The sequence below is a fragment of the Hypanus sabinus genome, chromosome 26 (genome assembly GCF_030144855.1).
Source record: "Hypanus sabinus isolate sHypSab1 chromosome 26, sHypSab1.hap1, whole genome shotgun sequence".
Classification (NCBI taxonomy): domain Eukaryota; kingdom Metazoa; phylum Chordata; class Chondrichthyes; order Myliobatiformes; family Dasyatidae; genus Hypanus; species Hypanus sabinus.
The window spans coordinates 4,293,644-4,311,283 of record NC_082731.1 but is presented as its reverse complement, the minus strand read 5'-3'; the positions used below and the strand labels follow the sequence as shown (position 1 = coordinate 4,311,283).

At 39.4% G+C, this 17,640-nt stretch overlaps 1 protein-coding gene across 6 annotated transcripts in view; it reads left to right on the top strand.

Annotated features, from left to right (window-relative positions):
* The window catches only part of LOC132381808 (metastasis-associated protein MTA1-like), a 184,081-nt gene that overhangs the window by 62,104 nt on the left and 104,337 nt on the right, over positions 1–17,640 (top strand). For 3 of the 6 annotated variants that reach the window (XM_059951404.1, XM_059951399.1, XM_059951401.1), the window contains exon 3: positions 6,304–6,397. In XM_059951404.1, coding sequence (XP_059807387.1) covers positions 6,304–6,397 — 94 coding nt within the window. Of the gene's footprint in view, positions 1–1,961; positions 2,051–6,303; positions 6,398–17,019; positions 17,054–17,640 lie in introns of those variants that run through there. The other 3 variants (XM_059951403.1, XM_059951402.1, XM_059951405.1) reach the window with 3 other exon arrangements.

Below are 17,640 nucleotides of genomic sequence, written 5' to 3'. Positions count from 1 at the left end.
CACAGTGTATTGGGCCATCAGTTAATTGGGCAGCTGCTTAATTGAATCAACTCATAATGAGCAAAAACTAATCGAGAAAATTGCCGGAATTCCCTTCGTTTATTTGGGAATCCATGTTGCTTATTTTGGGCAGGAGACTGTCGTGGAACAGTTTCTAATTCGGACCGTTAAGTGTATTTGTGTTGTGTATTTGTGTTCAAAAAGCAGTGATTTTTGTCACTGATGGTTGGTGAGAAATTAGCAGTAAGACAATTCAGAACTGTTTTGCTCACTGCAGTTTTAAGCATTCAGGCTTGGAGGTACGGGAAATGGCCAGGAGTGAAAATGAAATGATTTTACTCCTTCATGTTAGGAACTATGATAAATTTGCAGGTATCACCAATCTTCTTGAATGTTACAATGACAATAAAGATTTGGAGGATGCAGTCATTGAAGGAATTGTATGAAGGTAGTCCATGATCTGTAAAAGGTAGCTGCACTGATTTTATTCATTTACAGTCAATCAAAAGAACATGACAGCATAGACTGAATGAATTCCTTCATTGATAACTATTAGGAACTAATACAGTTTTATAGTATTGTAGTAGTATTGATAGTGTTCGACTTTGCTTTGTATTTCAATTAAATACATAATTTGTTACTCAGGTGAACAGTAGTTTGTATATCAGTTTCCAGGTGAGGAAAGCTAAACTCTGCAGTCTTGCGGGTGCAGTCTCACTAAGGCTCTGGAAATTTGCAGTATGCCATCTTTCCTTCTGTACTCAAATCCTTATTTAACAAAGGCCAACTAGATAAGTGAACAAAATGTTTTGTTATTTCTTTGCCATTTGTTCCCATGTTTCTGTCAGGAAAAAGGCAACCACATACTAAAGATGAAGTAGAATGCCCAATAAACCAGCAGGTGATGGTTAAAATGGTGATTATGTTAATGATCAATTAAATTAATGAGGTAGATATTATGTAAACAGATGATAGATCTGGAGGTGAACATCAACACTATCACATTGTGGGATGTATGGTGAACCAGGAACGGTACAGAAATGGAGGAGCTGCTCAAATAAGCAAAATATAGTAGCAGGATCCAGAATTGTAAGAATATAAAGCATATTGATATACAGCAATGTGTTTAAATATTTTTTTAGAGGACAAAGCAGTAAATAGCATTTGAAAGGGAAAGCATATTTAATAATGCTAGAAGTATAGAGCAGATCAAGTCACATCTGTAGGAAGAGAAACAGAATTAACATTTCTGATTAAAAGAATCAGAAGAACAAAGGAGAGAAAGTAATTTGTGAAGTAGTGGAGAGTGGGGATGTCTGTGATAGAGTAAAAATAAGGTAACCATGGGGAATAAGGTTATCTAGTCAATGAGTGAATGGAACAATTACAGACTAAGAACATAGATAAAATAATGAGTAACAAAATGCGGTGCAGGAAGACATGCCTGGCAAGTCCATATCCAGAGAAACAGTTAAAAAGAAATTGGAGGGGGCAGTGTGGTGGGGGAGTATACCTGTGAACCAATATCACATGTAGATGACTAATAATAGTACCTATTATTAATGACAAGAGTAGTGTTAATGGAGGAGTTATTGAAGTTGACTGCAAGTTCAGTTTTGCAGACATGAAGGAGGTCGGTTGAGTCATTACTTCTTCCTTGAACATCAAACTGATGAGCTGCCGTGGTGAGGAATTGGAACTATCATGCAATATGATTTGATGTAGAAACCCAAAATGTTTGTTGCTAGAGAGCATCCCGAGATTCATGGTTGTTGGGTAAAACTATGTGAAGACTGGGAAATATCAGGATATTTGGAAAATGTTGTAATATTTGCATCAATATCTGTGTGGACGTATACAGTGCCTATAAAAAGCATTCATCCCCCTTGGAAGTTTTCATTTATTATTTTACAACACTGAATCACGGTGGATTTATTTTGTTTTTTTCCATTGACCAACAGAAAAAGACTCTTTCGTGTCAAAGTGAAAACAGATCTCTGCAAAGTGATGTAAATTAATTACAAATATAAAACACAAAATAATTGATTACGTAAGTATTCACCCCCCTCCCCTTACTATGACACACTAAATCATCACGGGTGCAATCAGTTGGTTCTAGAAGTCACATAATTAGTTAAATGGAGATCTATCTTTGGAGACCTGTGTGCAGTCAAGGTGTTTCAACTGACTGTATTAAGAATACACCTTGTATCTAGAAGGGCCAGCAGCTGATGACTCAGTATCCTGACAAAATCTACACCATGAAGACAAAAGAACTCCACTAAAAGACAGGCAGACATACTTGATTGATCCTGAGGGAAATTGGGTTTCGTTACAGCTGCACCAACCAAGAATAGTGAAGAAATATAGCAATATAAAACCATAAATAATTATATAATAATAAGTTAATCATGTCAAGTGGAAATAAGTCCAGGACCAGCCTATTGGCTCGGGGTGTCTGACACTCCGAAGGAGGAGTTGTAAAGTTTGATGGCCAAAGGTAGGAATGACTTCCTATGACGCTCAGTGTTACATCGGGGTGGAATGAGTCTCTGGCTGAATGTACTCCTGTGCCTAAAAGGTTATTGAAAAGCACAGGTCAGGAGATGGATGCAGAAAATTTCCAAGTCACTGAATATCCTTTGGAGTCAATCATCAAGAAATGAAAAGAATATAGCACAGCTGTAAATTTACCTAGAACAGCTGTGCTGAAGAGACAGAGTAGCCTTGCATGAAGGAGGCCACCAAGAGACCTATGGCAATTCTGGAAGAGTTACAAGCTTCAGTGGCTGAGATGCAAGAGACTGCATATATGACAATTGTTGCCGAGGTACTTCACTAATTGTAGTTTTATGGGAGAGTGGCAAAGTGAATGCTACTGTTGGGGGAAAAAAACCTCACATGAAATCTCAGCTCGAGTTGCCAGAAGCATGTGAGAGACTCTGAAGTCAGCTGGAAGAAGGTTCTATGGTCTGATGAAACCAAAATCAAGCATTTTGGCCAATAGACTACAGGTGTCCCCGGTTTTTCAAACTTCCGCTTTATGACACCTCGCTGTTAGGAAAAAAGGCAGCACACGAAAAAAAAGGCGCGCTGAGCAGCCAAGCTCCTGCCCCGGAACTGCATTCTAGCCGGCATTGCTTAAATACGTGCCTGTGAGCATCTTTGCTTTATGTCGACTTATTTTGTGCATCCGTTAGCAAGATGAGTTCTAAGGTATCAGAAAGGCCTAAAAAGAGCGTGTAAGGGTGTTACACTTAGCGTAAAACTAGACATAATGAAACATTTCAATTGTGGTGAATGAAGTAAGGATATAGCGAGTTTGGCTAAGGGTTTGTGGAAGTTGATGAAGATGATGTTGGAGGTTTTTGGCATCCCATGACCAAGAACTGACAGATGAAGTGATGAAGAGGAAAGGATAACAATTGAAACTGAACGCAGTAGTGAATGGCCCGAAATTGAAGTTGTCCAGGAACTGAACATGAAGCAATTGCGTGAGATTTTCGCTGCGATTGACAACGCTGCAATGATTGCATAAAAGTATGACTTTAATTTTGAAAGGGTATGGAGGTTTAGGGCATATTTACAGGATGGTTTGAGTGCTTACAAAGAACTGTATGATAGGAAAATGTGTGAGACTAAGCAGACAAGCATACTGTTGTTTTTCAAACCTTCCACATCATCCACAGCAGATGACGAACCTCAACCTTTGACATCAAGGCAGGTAGACATAGAAGAAGGTGACCTGCCTGCCCTGATGGAAACAGATGATGATGAGATGACACCCCAGTCTCCTCTACCTCCCACACCCCAACCTTCAACGACTCAGCCTAACACACCATCATCAGTGTGCTCACTGTCTTCCCGATTCCTGTAAGTGAAACTACACTAGACGTACATTATTTCTACATTATATAGGCTGTGTATTTTTGTGTGTTATTTGGTATGATTTGGCAGCTTCATAGCTTCAAGGTTACTGGAAAGAGTGCTTCTGCCGAGAGCTCTTGCACCGTGTGTTTCTGCCAAGAGTGCTTGCGCTGCGTGTTTTTCCCATAAGTATTGCCGAGACAATGCTGAGTGTGTTCTACGAGGCTGTGGTGGCCAGTGCTATCATGTTTGCTGTTGTGTGCTGGGGCAGCAGGCTGAGGGTAGCAGACACCAACAGAATCAGCAAACTCAGTGATGTTGTGGAGGTGGAACTGGACTCTCTGATGGTGGTGTCTGAAAAGAGGATGCTGTCCAAGTTGCATGCCATCTTGGACAATGTCTCCCATCCACTCCATAATGTACTGGTTAGGCACAGGAGTACATTCAGCCAGAGACTCATTCCACCGAGATGTAACACTGAGCGTCATAGGAAGTCATTCCTACCTGTGGCCATCAAACTTTACAACTCCTCCCTCAGAGTGTCAGACACCCTGAGCCAATAGGCTGGTCCTGGAATTATTTCCACTTGGCATGATTAACTTATTATTTAATTATTTATGGTTTTATATTGCTATATTTCTTCACTATTCTTGGTTGGTGCGGCTGTAACGAAACCCAATTTCCCTCAGGATCAATAAAGTATGTCTAACTGTCTGAGAGCACTTGCACCGAGTCTTTTTGCCGAGAGCACTTGCGTGAGATTTTCTCTACGGTGGACAGTGCAAAAGTATTCCTACTTTATATAGGCTGTATATTTATCAGATCATTCCTGCTTTTACTATTTTAGGTTTTTTTTTAGGTTTTATGTGTTATTTGGCATGATTTGGTAGGTTTTTTTGGGTCTGCGAATGCTCACAAATTTTTCCTACATAAATAAATGGTAATTGCTTCTTCACTTTACGACATTCTGGTTTACGAACCATTTCATAGGAACAGTCTACCTTTGAATAGCGGGGGGGGGGGGGGGGAGCCTGTATATGATATGCACATAATCAAAAACACACTATCCCTGCTGTGAAGCATGGTGTTGGCTGCAACATGCTGTGGGGATGCTTCATGCAGCAGGCCCTGGAAGGCTTGTGAAGGTAGATAGTAAAATGAATGCAGCAAAATACAGGGAGATCCTGGAGGAAAACCTGATGCAGTCTGCAAGATAACTGCGACTTGGGAGAAAATTTGTTTTCCAGCAAGACAATAATCCCAAGCATAAAAGCCAAAGCTTCACAGGAATGGCTTAAGAACAACAAAGATAATGTCCTGGAGAGGCCAAGTCAGAGTCCAGTCCAAACTTCCAAGGGGGATGAATACTTTTTATAGGCACTGTATACAAGTCCACACAGATATTGATGTGAATATTACAACATTTTCCAAATATCCTGATATTTTCTAGCCTTCACACAGTTTTACCCAACAACCATGAATCTCGGGATTCTAGCGACAAAAGATTTGGGTTTCTACATCAAATCATGTTGCATAATAGTTCAAATTCCTCACCAGACCTCAAAGCTGATAGACACCTATCCACACATGCTGAAGACTGTAATTGCTGCCAAAGGTGCATCTACTAAATACTGACTTGAAGGGGGTGAATACTTATGCAGTCCCCAATGTCATTATTATTTTGTGTTTTATATCTGTAATTAATTTAGATCACTTTGTAGAGATCTCTTTTGACATGAAAGGTTCTTTTTCTGTTGATCAGTATATAAAAAAAACAAATCCACTGTGATTCAATGTTTTAAAACAATAAAACATGAGAACTTTCAAGAGGGGTGAATACTTTTTATAGGCATTGTACTTGACCCACAGTCTTGTGTTCTCAAACTACTTCAAAGTTTGAAATGCTGAATAAAATGGATCTCATCAGTGATAATGACTTGATAAATTAGTATTCAGACCTATTCCATCTTTAGCATACAGCATACAGAGTCTTTCAAATTAAGAAAGTTGAGATGCCTCACACGATAAAATTAAAGGGTAGATATTTATTTAAACTTTGTGTGAAATATTTGTTTTAGAACAGGTAAGGAGTTTTTTTTTAGTCAGTGGTGAATCTGGAATGCTTTGCCACCAACTGCAGTAGAGGCCAAGTCCATGGGTATATTATAAGGTGGAAGTTGATAGTTTCTTGATTGGTTAGGACATCAAAGGATATGGCAAGAGGGCAGGTTGAGTGGGATCTGGGATTAGCCATGATGGAATGGCGGAGCAGACTCGATTGGTTGAATGGACTAATTCTGCTTCTTTGTCTTATGATGTTGTTCCTACATCCCATCTCCATGCAGTCAGTCCAATTGATAAATACTTTTGTCATCTTGCTTTCTATTAGTTTTGGATTGTTCTATTTAACAGTGATCTTTTTCTCACCTATTGCAGACTGCAAATGGCAACGTTGAAGCAAAAGTGGTTTGCTTTTACAGAAGACGAGATATACCAAGCACCCTTATCGGACTGGCAGACAAACATGCAAGTAAGTTTTCATTGCTGCTTTGGTTCTTTATTGCACTCAGCTTTTATGCAAATCAATTTGCTCTGTTTTTGGACCTACATTTACATATGAACCTATAACTAATATAAATGCATAGAACTGAAATGTTTTTTGTTTGTTGGGGATGACCAGGTATCTGAGAAACTAGAGAATGAGATAAGGATTTTAAGTAGACAGTTCTGAATGTTAGCGTTGTAAAATGGCTGTTTCTTTAAAGTCGGTAAGTTGCTATTGTGATGCATTTGGAAATAAAAGATGATTCCATGTGATGAATAACCGCTCAACATTCGGAGTATGAAAAGTAGTAAATTAATGTTCTTGAGAAAGAACGGTAAAGGCATTTGAACTGAACAGTGGTGGGGAGAGGATGCTAGAAGAGGAAAAAGCATCCTACAGGCCATGGATGAAGTAATTTTTTCATTTTGCCTTGTAGTATGGAATACTTTGCTCTGAAATGAATGTTTAGACTTAAGATCAGCCATGTTCAATAATGTAATTGATATGCTTTGTAAATTAAACATGCAATAACTATGTCCTTCACCCACTCTGGACTGACTTTCCCTGGTGCCCTTTGGTATTCATGACCCTGTAGTTCCGAGATAAAATTGGAACACAAGGTATGTCTCAATAGTTTACTGTGAAGGGCCATTATTTAATTTCTCATATGAAGGTTGATAGTATTCCCTCAGTCTGCACGGGATACTAAATTACTCAGGTGATAGTAATATCATTAAATGAAGGCCAGGAACGCTAACATTCACAAAAAGAATGCTATAGCTGTTTTCATGTTTTACTGATGCACTGAAGGTGGTCAGAGCAATCCAATGATCTTGTTGCATAAATTATTTCCCTGAAACCTATCTTCAAACTGCCCCCAGCCCTCTTTATTGCTTAAATTGTAGGGTCATGTCCCTTCACCTACAATGTGGGATGTGAGCAGATGTCAGGGCACTCAAAGCAAACCCAGGTGGTCATGGGGAAATGTGCAAAGTCTGAGCAAACAACAGCAGTCAGGATCAAGATTGGGACCTCAGAGATGTGTAACAATTACACAATATGACCATCACTGTGCTCTCCAAAGTAGTGGCAGGACAGAATTTTAAGTTGAGCATTTGGTTGATCATGGCATCAAAAGTATTGGACATGATTTCCTGCTGTTACATGAAATTGTGATAAGCACCGCTCCACCCACCCAGCACCTGTCATTTCTCTTTTCATAACCAATAAGTTGTTAAACTTTTTAAATATACGGTAATGCTTTTTAGTTCTTCCCCAATGTCATTTAAATTAGTTGCTCTGTTTAACTTTTAGTAGTTTGACACTTTTCGGTACTACACTTTGTAAATGAGGCTTTCATTCACCAGAAAAACATGATTCCTCATTTTCCCCTATTACTCTCCTAAAAGTGTTGTCTGTTACTAAATATGGTTCTTTGGTGGCAGACACCTGACATTGTCTGAAAGTGCAAATTGGGAGTTGTTTAATTCTTGAAGTCACGCTAACTAAAGTGCCAAGGTAAAAGCAATGTACATCAAGCACAACATCTACTTTTTAAGGGAGAGGGAAATATGGGAGCTGATGAAGATCATCTAGTTTGTCAAGTCTATTCAAATCATTAAGGTAGTTGCTATATAAGCTGGGCTCCAATACTGTTGCTCAACAAAAATCTGTCAATATAAGATGTGTGTTTTTCATATCATTTCAGATCTGAACTGTTACTGCTTTTAATAAAGGAGAATAATGAAATTCAGTAGGTGACCAGAGGAAACCATTGAATGGCCAATGAAATTAGAGAGCCAGTGACTGATTAAGATTTAGAAATTCTGATCAGTAGTGGTGAATACAGATTCAAAAGTAGCCTTTAAAAGAGAAATTGGAAAAATGCTTGGGATGAGAGGAAAAAAGGCTGTATGAGAATGAAACTAAATGGCATCTGGTTTTGCATAAACGGCTTTTTGTGAAGTGTTTTCTAACTTCTCTCCAGAAAAGCTTGCCACCTAGGCTTGGAATTCCCAGCTAGCCTGAAGAATCTCTGCAAAAACTATAAATTCTACATCTTGAAAATGTAATGCTGGTTGTGTGGTTAATCGTATGGTGCATGGGAGCTCATAGGTACTTTCACCAATATCACTGAAAGCTGCCATGTAGGTGCAGGAAGCACTTAGGAAGACAAGTGGCTGATTTCAAGGGGATTTCAGTAAGTGAGAAAAAACGTCTTCTGCAGTTATAGATAGATTTGATTCCAAAGGAAATTAGTGTCACAGTAGCATTATAAGTATACAGATATAAATATTAGAAGATAAGTAGAAAGTATATATTTAAAAAAAAAAGTTACCTCAAACGGTCCAACAGGATGTGGTCATCACTTCCCTGGCTGTAGGTTGACTCATTATAGAACCTAATGGCCAACGAAAAGAATGACCTCAAAAAGCAGTGCAGTTGTCTTATTCTGTTACTAAATCTGCTCCTCTGTCCAGCCAAGGTGGCATGCAGAGGATGAGAAACATTGTCCAGAATTACCAGGATTTTCCGTAGGCTCCTTTGTTCTACCGCAGCCCCCAGCATGTCCAGCTTGACTCCTATAACAGAACCAGCCTTTCTAATCAGTTTATTGAGCCTGTTGGTATCACCCATGTTAATGCCTTTGCCCCAGCACACCACTGCATAGAAGATTGTACTGGTGACAACAGACTAGTAGAACATGTGAAAGAGAGGCCTGTATACTCCAAAGGACCTCAGTCTCCTCAGGGAGTAGGGGCGACTTCTTAAGGGAGATCACAACTAGAGTGTTGTAGAGAGGTTTTTGTCTTATTTTTAAAGAGCTCATCTTGTGAGATGAACAAACCTTTTTATCTAGTTTAAAATTTTTATCAGAGTCTGGCCCTGTGGCTCAGAAGGGTAGAGAAAGGAAGAGGATGGCAGCGGTGATAGGGGACTCTATAGTTAGGGATAAGGCAGGCGATTCTGTGGGCGCAGAAAAGAAACACGGATGGTAGTTTGCCTCCCAGGTGCCACGGTCTGGGATGTTTCTGATTGCGTCCACGATATCCTGAAGTGGGAAGGTGAACAGCCAGAGGTCATGGTACATATTGGTACCAGCGATATATAAGTCAGAAGGTTGTGGATTCGTGGAATTCTTTACCTCAAAGTGTCCTATATGGTGTGTACTTTCCAAGAGATAAAAATATGGGTATTGATTAAGATTATTTAGTCCCTTCTGCAGTTTTCTATGGTTCTATGGAGTGCATTTAAAAAGAGACAGTTTTTTCCTCAGTGGTTTGATCAAGCCATGACTGCGCAAGCGCATGGACGTCAGCGAGTTAGACCGCGGGAAGGATATAAAAGAAGAAAACTTTATAGAGTGGCAGACAGAGTAGGAGGGCTTTAGTTCAACAGGGCTTGGGCGATAACAGCTCAAGGCCAGGTAAGCTATTTGTGAGGAATAGGAAGTACGTCTGTGAGGCCGGTGTTCTGTATGGGACTCCCAGTCTCCCGAACGACCACATCTGTGCCAGGTGCATCGAATTGCAGCTCCTTAGGGACCTGGTTAGGGAACTGGAGCTGCAGCTCAGTGACCTTTGTCTGGTCAGGGAAAGTGAGGAGCTATAGGCAAGTAGTCACACCGGGGACTCGGGAGACAGATAAGTGGGTGACAGTCAGGAGGAGGAAGGGCAGGAGTCAGCTACTAGAGAGTACCCCAGTGGCTGTCCTTCTTAGCAAAAAGTACTCCTGTTTGAGTACTGTTAAGGGAGGCAGCCTACCTGTGGGAAGCAACAGTGGCTGCGCCTCCGGCACAGAGTCTGGCCCTGAGGCTCAGAAGGGTAGGGAAAGGAAGAGGATGGCTGCGGTGATAGGGGACTCTACAGATCGGGGTCAGACAGGCGATTCTGTGGGCGCAGAAAAGAAACACGGATGGTAGTTTGCCTCCCAGGTGCTACGGTCTGGGATGTTTCTGATTGCGTCCACGATATCCTAAAGTGGGAAGGTGAACAGCCAGAGGTTATGGTACCAGCGATATAGGTAGGAAAAGGGAGGAAGTCCTGAAAACAGACGACAGGGAGTTAGGAAGGAAGTTGAAAGCAGGACCTCAAGGTTAGTAATGTCAAGGTTACTGCCTGTGCCATGTGACAGTGAGCATAGGAATAGAGTGAGGTGGAGGATAAATGCGTGGCTTGGAGCAGGGGGTTTTCTGATATCCAGATTCAGATTTCGGGATCATTTGGACCTCTTTTGGGACAGGCGTAGCCTGTACAAAAAGGTTGGGTTGCACTTGAATCCGAAGGAGACCAATATCCTGGCAGGGAGGTTTGCTAAGGCTATCGGGGAGAGTTAAACCTAGAATTGCTGGGAGATGGGAACCGAACTGAAGAGACGGAGGAAGGGGCGGTTGGCTGACAATTAGAGAAAGCTTGCAGGCAGTGTGAGAGGGAGAATAGCAGGTGTTGGAGGAGAGCTGCACACAGACTGATTTGGTTTGAGATGTGTCTACTTCAATGCAAGAATCGTCATGAACAAAGATGATGAGCTTAGAGTGTGGATCAGTACTTAGTGCTATGATGTTGTGGCCATTACAAAGACTTGGATGGCTCAGGGGCAGGAATGGTTACTTTGAGTGCCAGGCTAGATGTTTCAGAAAGGACAGGGAGGGAGGCAAAAGAGGTGGAGGCGTTGCACTGTTGATCAGAGATAGTGTCACGGCTGCAGAAAAGGAGGAAGTCATGGAGGGATTGTCTACTGAGTCTCTGGGTAGAAATTAAGAACAGGAATAACTCTACTGGGTGTTTTTTATAGACCACTCAATAGTAACTGGGACATTGAGGAGCAGATAGGGAGACAGATTCTGGAAAGGTATAATAATAACAGGGTTGTAGTGGTGGGAGATTTTAATTTCCCAAATATTGATAGGCATCTTCTGAGAGGAAAGGGTTTGATGGGGTTGAGTTTGTTAGGTGTGTTCAGGAAAGTTTCCTGACACAATATGTCAATAAGCTGTAGACATTATCTACACAATATGTACTTGATCTAGTATTGGGAAATGAATCTGGTCAGGTGTCAGATCTCTCATCGGGAGAGCATTTTGGAGATCGTGATCACAATTCTATCTCCTATACCTTAGCATTGGAGAGGGATAGCAACAGACAAGTTAGGAAAGCATTTAATTGGAGTAAGGTGAAATATGAGGCTATCAGGCAGGAACTTGGAAGTATAAACAGATGTTCTTGGAAATGTACGGCAGAAATGTGGCAAATGTTCAGGGGATATTTGTGTGATGTTCTGTGTAGGTACATTCCAATGAGACAGGGAAAGGATGGTAGGGTACAGGAACTGTGGTGTACAAAGGCTGTTGAAAATCTAGTCAAGAAGAAGAGGAAAGCTTACGAAAGGTTCAAAAAACTAGGTAATGATAGAGATCTAGAAAATTAAAAGGCTAGCAGGAAGTAGCTTAGGAATGAACTTAGGAGAGCTAGAAGGGGCCATGAGAAGGTCTTGGTGAGCGAGATTAAGGAAAACCCCAAGACATTCTACAAGTATATGAAGAGCAAGAGATTAAGATGTGAGAGAATGGGACCAATCGTGTGACAGTGGAAAAGTGTGTATGGAACCAGAGGAATTAGCGGAGGTCCTTAATGAATACTTTGCTTCAGTATTCACTACGGAAAAGGGCCTTGGCAATTGTAGGGATAATTTTTAGCAGACTGAAAAGCTTGAGCATATAGACATTAAGGAAGAGGGTGTGCTGGAGCTTTTGGAAAGCATCAAGTTGAATAAGTCACCGGACCGGATGAAATATACCCTAGGCTACTGTGGGAGGCGAGAGAGGAGATTGCTGATCCTTTGGCGAAGATCTTTGTATCATCAATGGGGATGGGAGAAGTTCCGGAAGATTGGAGGGATGCAGATGTTGTTCCATTATTCAAGAAAGGGAGTAGAGATAGCCCAAGAAATTATAGACCAATGAGTCTTACTTCAGTGGTTGGTAAGCAGATGGAGAAGATCCTGAAGGGCACGATTTATGAACAGTTAGAGAGGCATAATTTGATTAGGAATAGTCAGCATGGCTTTTTGAAAGGCAGGTCATGCCTTATGAGTCTGATTGAATTTTTTGAGGATATAACTAAACACTTTGATGAAGGTAGAGCAGTCAATGGATTTCAGCAAGGCATTTGACAAGGTACCTACCCCATGCAAGGCTGATTGGGAAAGTAAGGAGTCATGTGATCCAAGGGGACATTGCTTTGTGGATCCGGAATTGGCTTGCCCACAGAAGGCAAAGAGTAGTTGTAGACGGGTCGAATTTTGCATGGAGGTCAGTGACTAGTGGTGTGCCTCAGGGATCTGTTCTGGACCTCTTCTCTTCGTGATTTTTATAACTGACATGGATGAGGAAGTGGAGGGATGAGTTAGTAAATTTGCTGATGATACAAAGGTTTGGGGTGTTGTGGATAGTGTGGAGGGCTGTCAGAGGTTCCAGCGTGACATTGATATGATGCAAAACTGGGCTGAGAAGCGGCAGATGTTCAACCCAGATAAGTGAGGTGGTTCATTTTGGTAGGTCAAATATGATGGCAGAATATAGTATTAATGGTAAGACTCTTGGTAGTGTGGAGGATCAGAGGGATCTTGGGGGTCAGAGTCCATAGGACACTCAAAGCTGCTGCGCAGGTTGACTTTGTGGTTAAGAAGGCATACGGTGCATTGGCCTTCATCAATCATAGGATTGAGTTTAAGAGCCGAGAAGTAATGTTGCAGCTATATTGGACCCTGGTCAGACCTTACTTAGAGTACTGTGCTCAGTTCTGGTCACCTCACTACAGGAAGGATGTGGAAACTATAGAAAGGGTGCAGAGGAGATTTCCAAGGATGTTGCCTGGATTGGGGAGCATGCCTTATGAGAATAGGTTGAGTGAACTTGGCCTTTTCTCCTTGGAGCGACGGAGGATGAGACGTGACCCGATAGAGGTGTAGAAGATGATGAGAGGCATTGATTGTGCAGAATAGTTGGAGCCTTTTTCCCAGGGCTGAAACGTTTAACAAGAGTGGGCACAGTTTTAAGGTCCTTGGAAGTAGGTGCAAAGCAGATATCGGGCAAGTTTTTTTTATGCAGGGGGTCATAAGTGCGTGGAATGGGCTGCCGCTGATGGAGGTGGATATGGTACAGTCTTTTAAGAGACTCCTGGATAGGTACATGGTGCTTAGAAAAATAGAGGGCTGTGGGTAACCCGAGGTAATTTCTAAAGTAATTATGTGTTCAGCATATGTGTTGGAAGGGCCTGTATTGTGCTGTAGGTTTTCTGTGTTTTCTAAGAGCCTAGAAAGAGACCGTCACAATCTTCTAAAGGTCAGTTTGTTCTGAAATTTCAAAACTCAAAAGGGTGGTGGATCTTCAGAATTCTCTATACCAGCTTTGATGTTGATTATATTCAAAACTTAAATCAGTACATATCTGGATTTAAAAGGGATCATGGAGTAAGCGAGTTAAACGATCAGCTGTGATCTTATTAATGGTGGAGCAGGCTTGAGAGGCTAAATGGCCAACTCCTATTTCTTTTGTTCTTAAAACACTTATAATTGTCTGAAAGCTAAGGATTATAACTTTCATTAGTGTAATTTCTCTTTGAAACTTTACTGTTGAAGAATTGATGTTCTGTGTTCTCTTATTAAAGAGTGGTGGATATCTATAGCCTTACAAGCATTAGTGGTCAATTAGTGATCAGGGTTCAGCCGGAGTCACTAATGTCACTGCATGTCTCAACTCATTCCACAGTAGCTGGTGGCACAGTAGTGCATCAGTAGTGCAATTGCTTTACACTTTCAGCTGTAAGATCTGTATTTGTTTTGTGTTGCAGTCTGTATGGAGTTGTACATTCTCTCCGTGACTGTGTGGGTTTCCTCTGGGTGCTTCAGTTTCCACCCTCATTCCAAAAAACGTAGTTAGGATTAGTGAGTCGTGGGCATGTTCTTCTTTTTTTTTTGATGGTGGCTTTCTTTTCTTTTCTTTCTTTTTCAATCTTTTTATTGAGTTTCATATAAATATAAAAAAACATAACATAATAATGAATAGGTTATGAATACAATAGACTTAAGATTACATTAATAATAGGATAATAATATCCTATTAAACATCAACAACAAAAAAGTACATTAATCAATCAAGTCTATATAATTATATATGAAAAGAAACAAAACTAATCATCAAAAGAAAAAAGAAAAAAAAATTAAAAATGTGTGAAAGAAAATATATATATGAAACAAACACTAAACTAAAACTAACATGGGCAATAATAACAGTTTATAAGTATATGATAGTGTCAAAGAACTCCGGAACTCCATACCTGAACAAGAATAAACAAAGAGAAGGTCTGGGAAAGGCCAAATTAATTCACATGAAAATGTCGGATGAACGGTCCCCAAGTTTCTTCAAATTTAATTGACGAGTCAAAAATAGTGCTCCTAATTTTTTCCAAACTCAGATAAGAAATAGTTTGAAAAAGCCACTGAGACGTGGTAGGAGGGTTTACTTCTTTCCAATTTTGTAATATAGACCTTCTGGCCATTAATGTTACAAAAGCAATCATTCGTCTGATTGAAGGAGAAAACTGATTACCATCCTCATTTGGTATACCAAAGATTGCAGTAATAAAGTTAGGTTGTAAATCAATGTTCCAAATTGAGGAAATGGTAACGAATATGTCCTTCCAATAATTATGTAAAGTAGGACATGACCAAAACATATGGGTCAGTGAAGCCACTTCTGAATGACATCTATCACATTGAGGGTTAATATGAGAATAAAATCGAGCAAGTTTATCTTTAGACATATAAGCTCTATGTACAATTTTAAATTGTATTAAAGCATGTTTAGCACATATAGAAGAAGAATTAACCATTTGTAAAATTTTTTCCCATTTATCTGTTGATATATTGTATCGAAGTTCTTTTTCCCATTGTTGTTTAATTCTATCAGACATCTCTGGTTGTATCTTCATAATCATGTTGTAAATAAAAGCAACTAATCCCTTCTGACAAGGATTTAAGGTAAAAATCAAATCTGAGAAATCCGTTGAAGTTGAGTTGGGAAAAGATGGTAAAACTTTATGTAAAAAATTTCTGATTTGTAAATATCTGAAGAAATTAGATTTAGGTAATTTAAATTTATTGGAAAGTTGGTCAAAAGACATCAAAGTACCTTCAAAAAAAAGGTCACGAAAACATTTTATACCTTTCTTTTTCCATATGCTAAAGGCTTGATCTGTCAAGGAAGGTTTAAAGAAAAAATTAAATAAAATAGGGCTATCAAGCACAAAGTTTTTCAAAGTAAAGAATTTCCGAAATTGAAACCAAATTCGTAATGTGTGTTTTAATAACAGGATTAGATATCTGTTTATTAAATTTAACTAAATTAGCAGGAAGAGAAGAACCAAGAACAGAGAATAAAGAATATCCCTTTACTTCATTGCATTCCAAATTTACCCACTGCGGACACAATAATGAGTCCAAATCCAATTTCCAATACGTTAGATTACGAATATTATTCGCCCAATAATAAAATCTAAAGTTAGGCAAAGCTAAACCACCATCTTTTTTAGATTTTTGTAATTGCCTTTTACTTAACCTAGGGTTTTTGTTTTGCCACACAAATGAGGAAATTTTTGAATCAATGTTGTCAAAAAAGGATTTAGGAATAAAAATTGGTAAGGCTTGAAATAAGTATAAAAATTTCGGTAAAATCATCATTTTAATAGCATTAATCCGACCAACTAATGATAAGAATAAGGGAGACCATCTTGTAGTAAGATGTTGTACTTGAAGAAGCATAGGTAAAAAATTCAGTCTAAATAAATCTTTATATTTCTTGGTAATTTTTATACCTAAATAGGTAAAATTATCAGTAACAACTTTAAATGGAATCCTGTCATTCAATAAAGTTTGCGCATTTAAAGGGAATAATTCACTCTTATCTAAGTTTAATTTGTAACCAGAAAAACTACCAAATTGAGCCAACAAGGATAAAATAGTGGGAATAGATCTATCAAGATCAGAAATATATAACAGCAAATCATCAGCATAGAGTGATAATTTATATAATTTCTCATTACGAGTAATACCACAAATATTAGGAGATTCACGAATAGCAATGGCTAAAGGTTCTAACGCAATATTAAATAATAAAGGACTTAAAGGACAACCTTGTCTCGTACCACGAGATAATTGAAAAAAGGAGGATCTATAATTATTTGTAAGAACAGAAGCAACAGGTTTATAGTATATTAGTTTAATCCATGATATAAAATTAGGACTAAAATTAAAATTTCTCAAAGCATTAAATAAATATGTCCATTCAACTCTATCAAAGGCTTTTTCAGCATCTAATGAGATAACACATTCGGCATGTTCTGTTGGCAGACGGAAGCGTGATGACACGTGGGCTGCCCATCACAATCCTTGCTGATATAATTTGACACACAGCTCATTTTGATGTATGTAAAAATAAAGCTAATTGCTCTCTGCATGTTTACATAACAAGCTCTGTGCAGCAGAGAGGTGCAAGGGAAATGAAATGGTCAAAAATAGTTGTTAAAATGTTTGTTTCCTTGTACCTACAGCTACTACATGTGATGTTGCTGAACATTGAGAAATGTAAGAGCCTCTGGAAATGGGGTGGGGTGTGGTGGGTCAACTTTTGGACCACAAAACAGGTTTACATATCTAGCATTTTGTATTGTCTTTTATCTTTTGTGTAGATTGAAGTATTCATCGTTTCTTCAGGCTTCTTTCTGAGGAAATTCTTGAACACCTCTGCTGCCTTGATAACTGGCTTGGATTTAACCATCTGTAATCCAGATTTTCTTAATTTGATTACTCCTGCTTCTTGTTGTCTTGCACTTTGAACAGTCATTTCATGTTGGAGCAACCCACCCCTGCCTTCTCAAAGTGTGATTGCTTGTTTTGATTCATTGGATAGATTGAAGATTACTGCAGTTTTCTGCTCTTGTCAGTTTTTATGTGCAATTCTTCATCGTTTTTTCCACCAGTTCTGTACTTTTGCCATAACTGCATCAAACCTGTTGCTGAAATGCCACTTGGGTGTTCCTCCCCACCTCTCTCCTCCCTCCGCTTAATTCTGGGATTGCATAAAGGCTTTGTTGAAGATATTTTTATTTCATTTTGAGGGTCATCATAAGTTTTGTTTGACGGTAGACAAAGTAGGCCAAAAAGCTACTGCC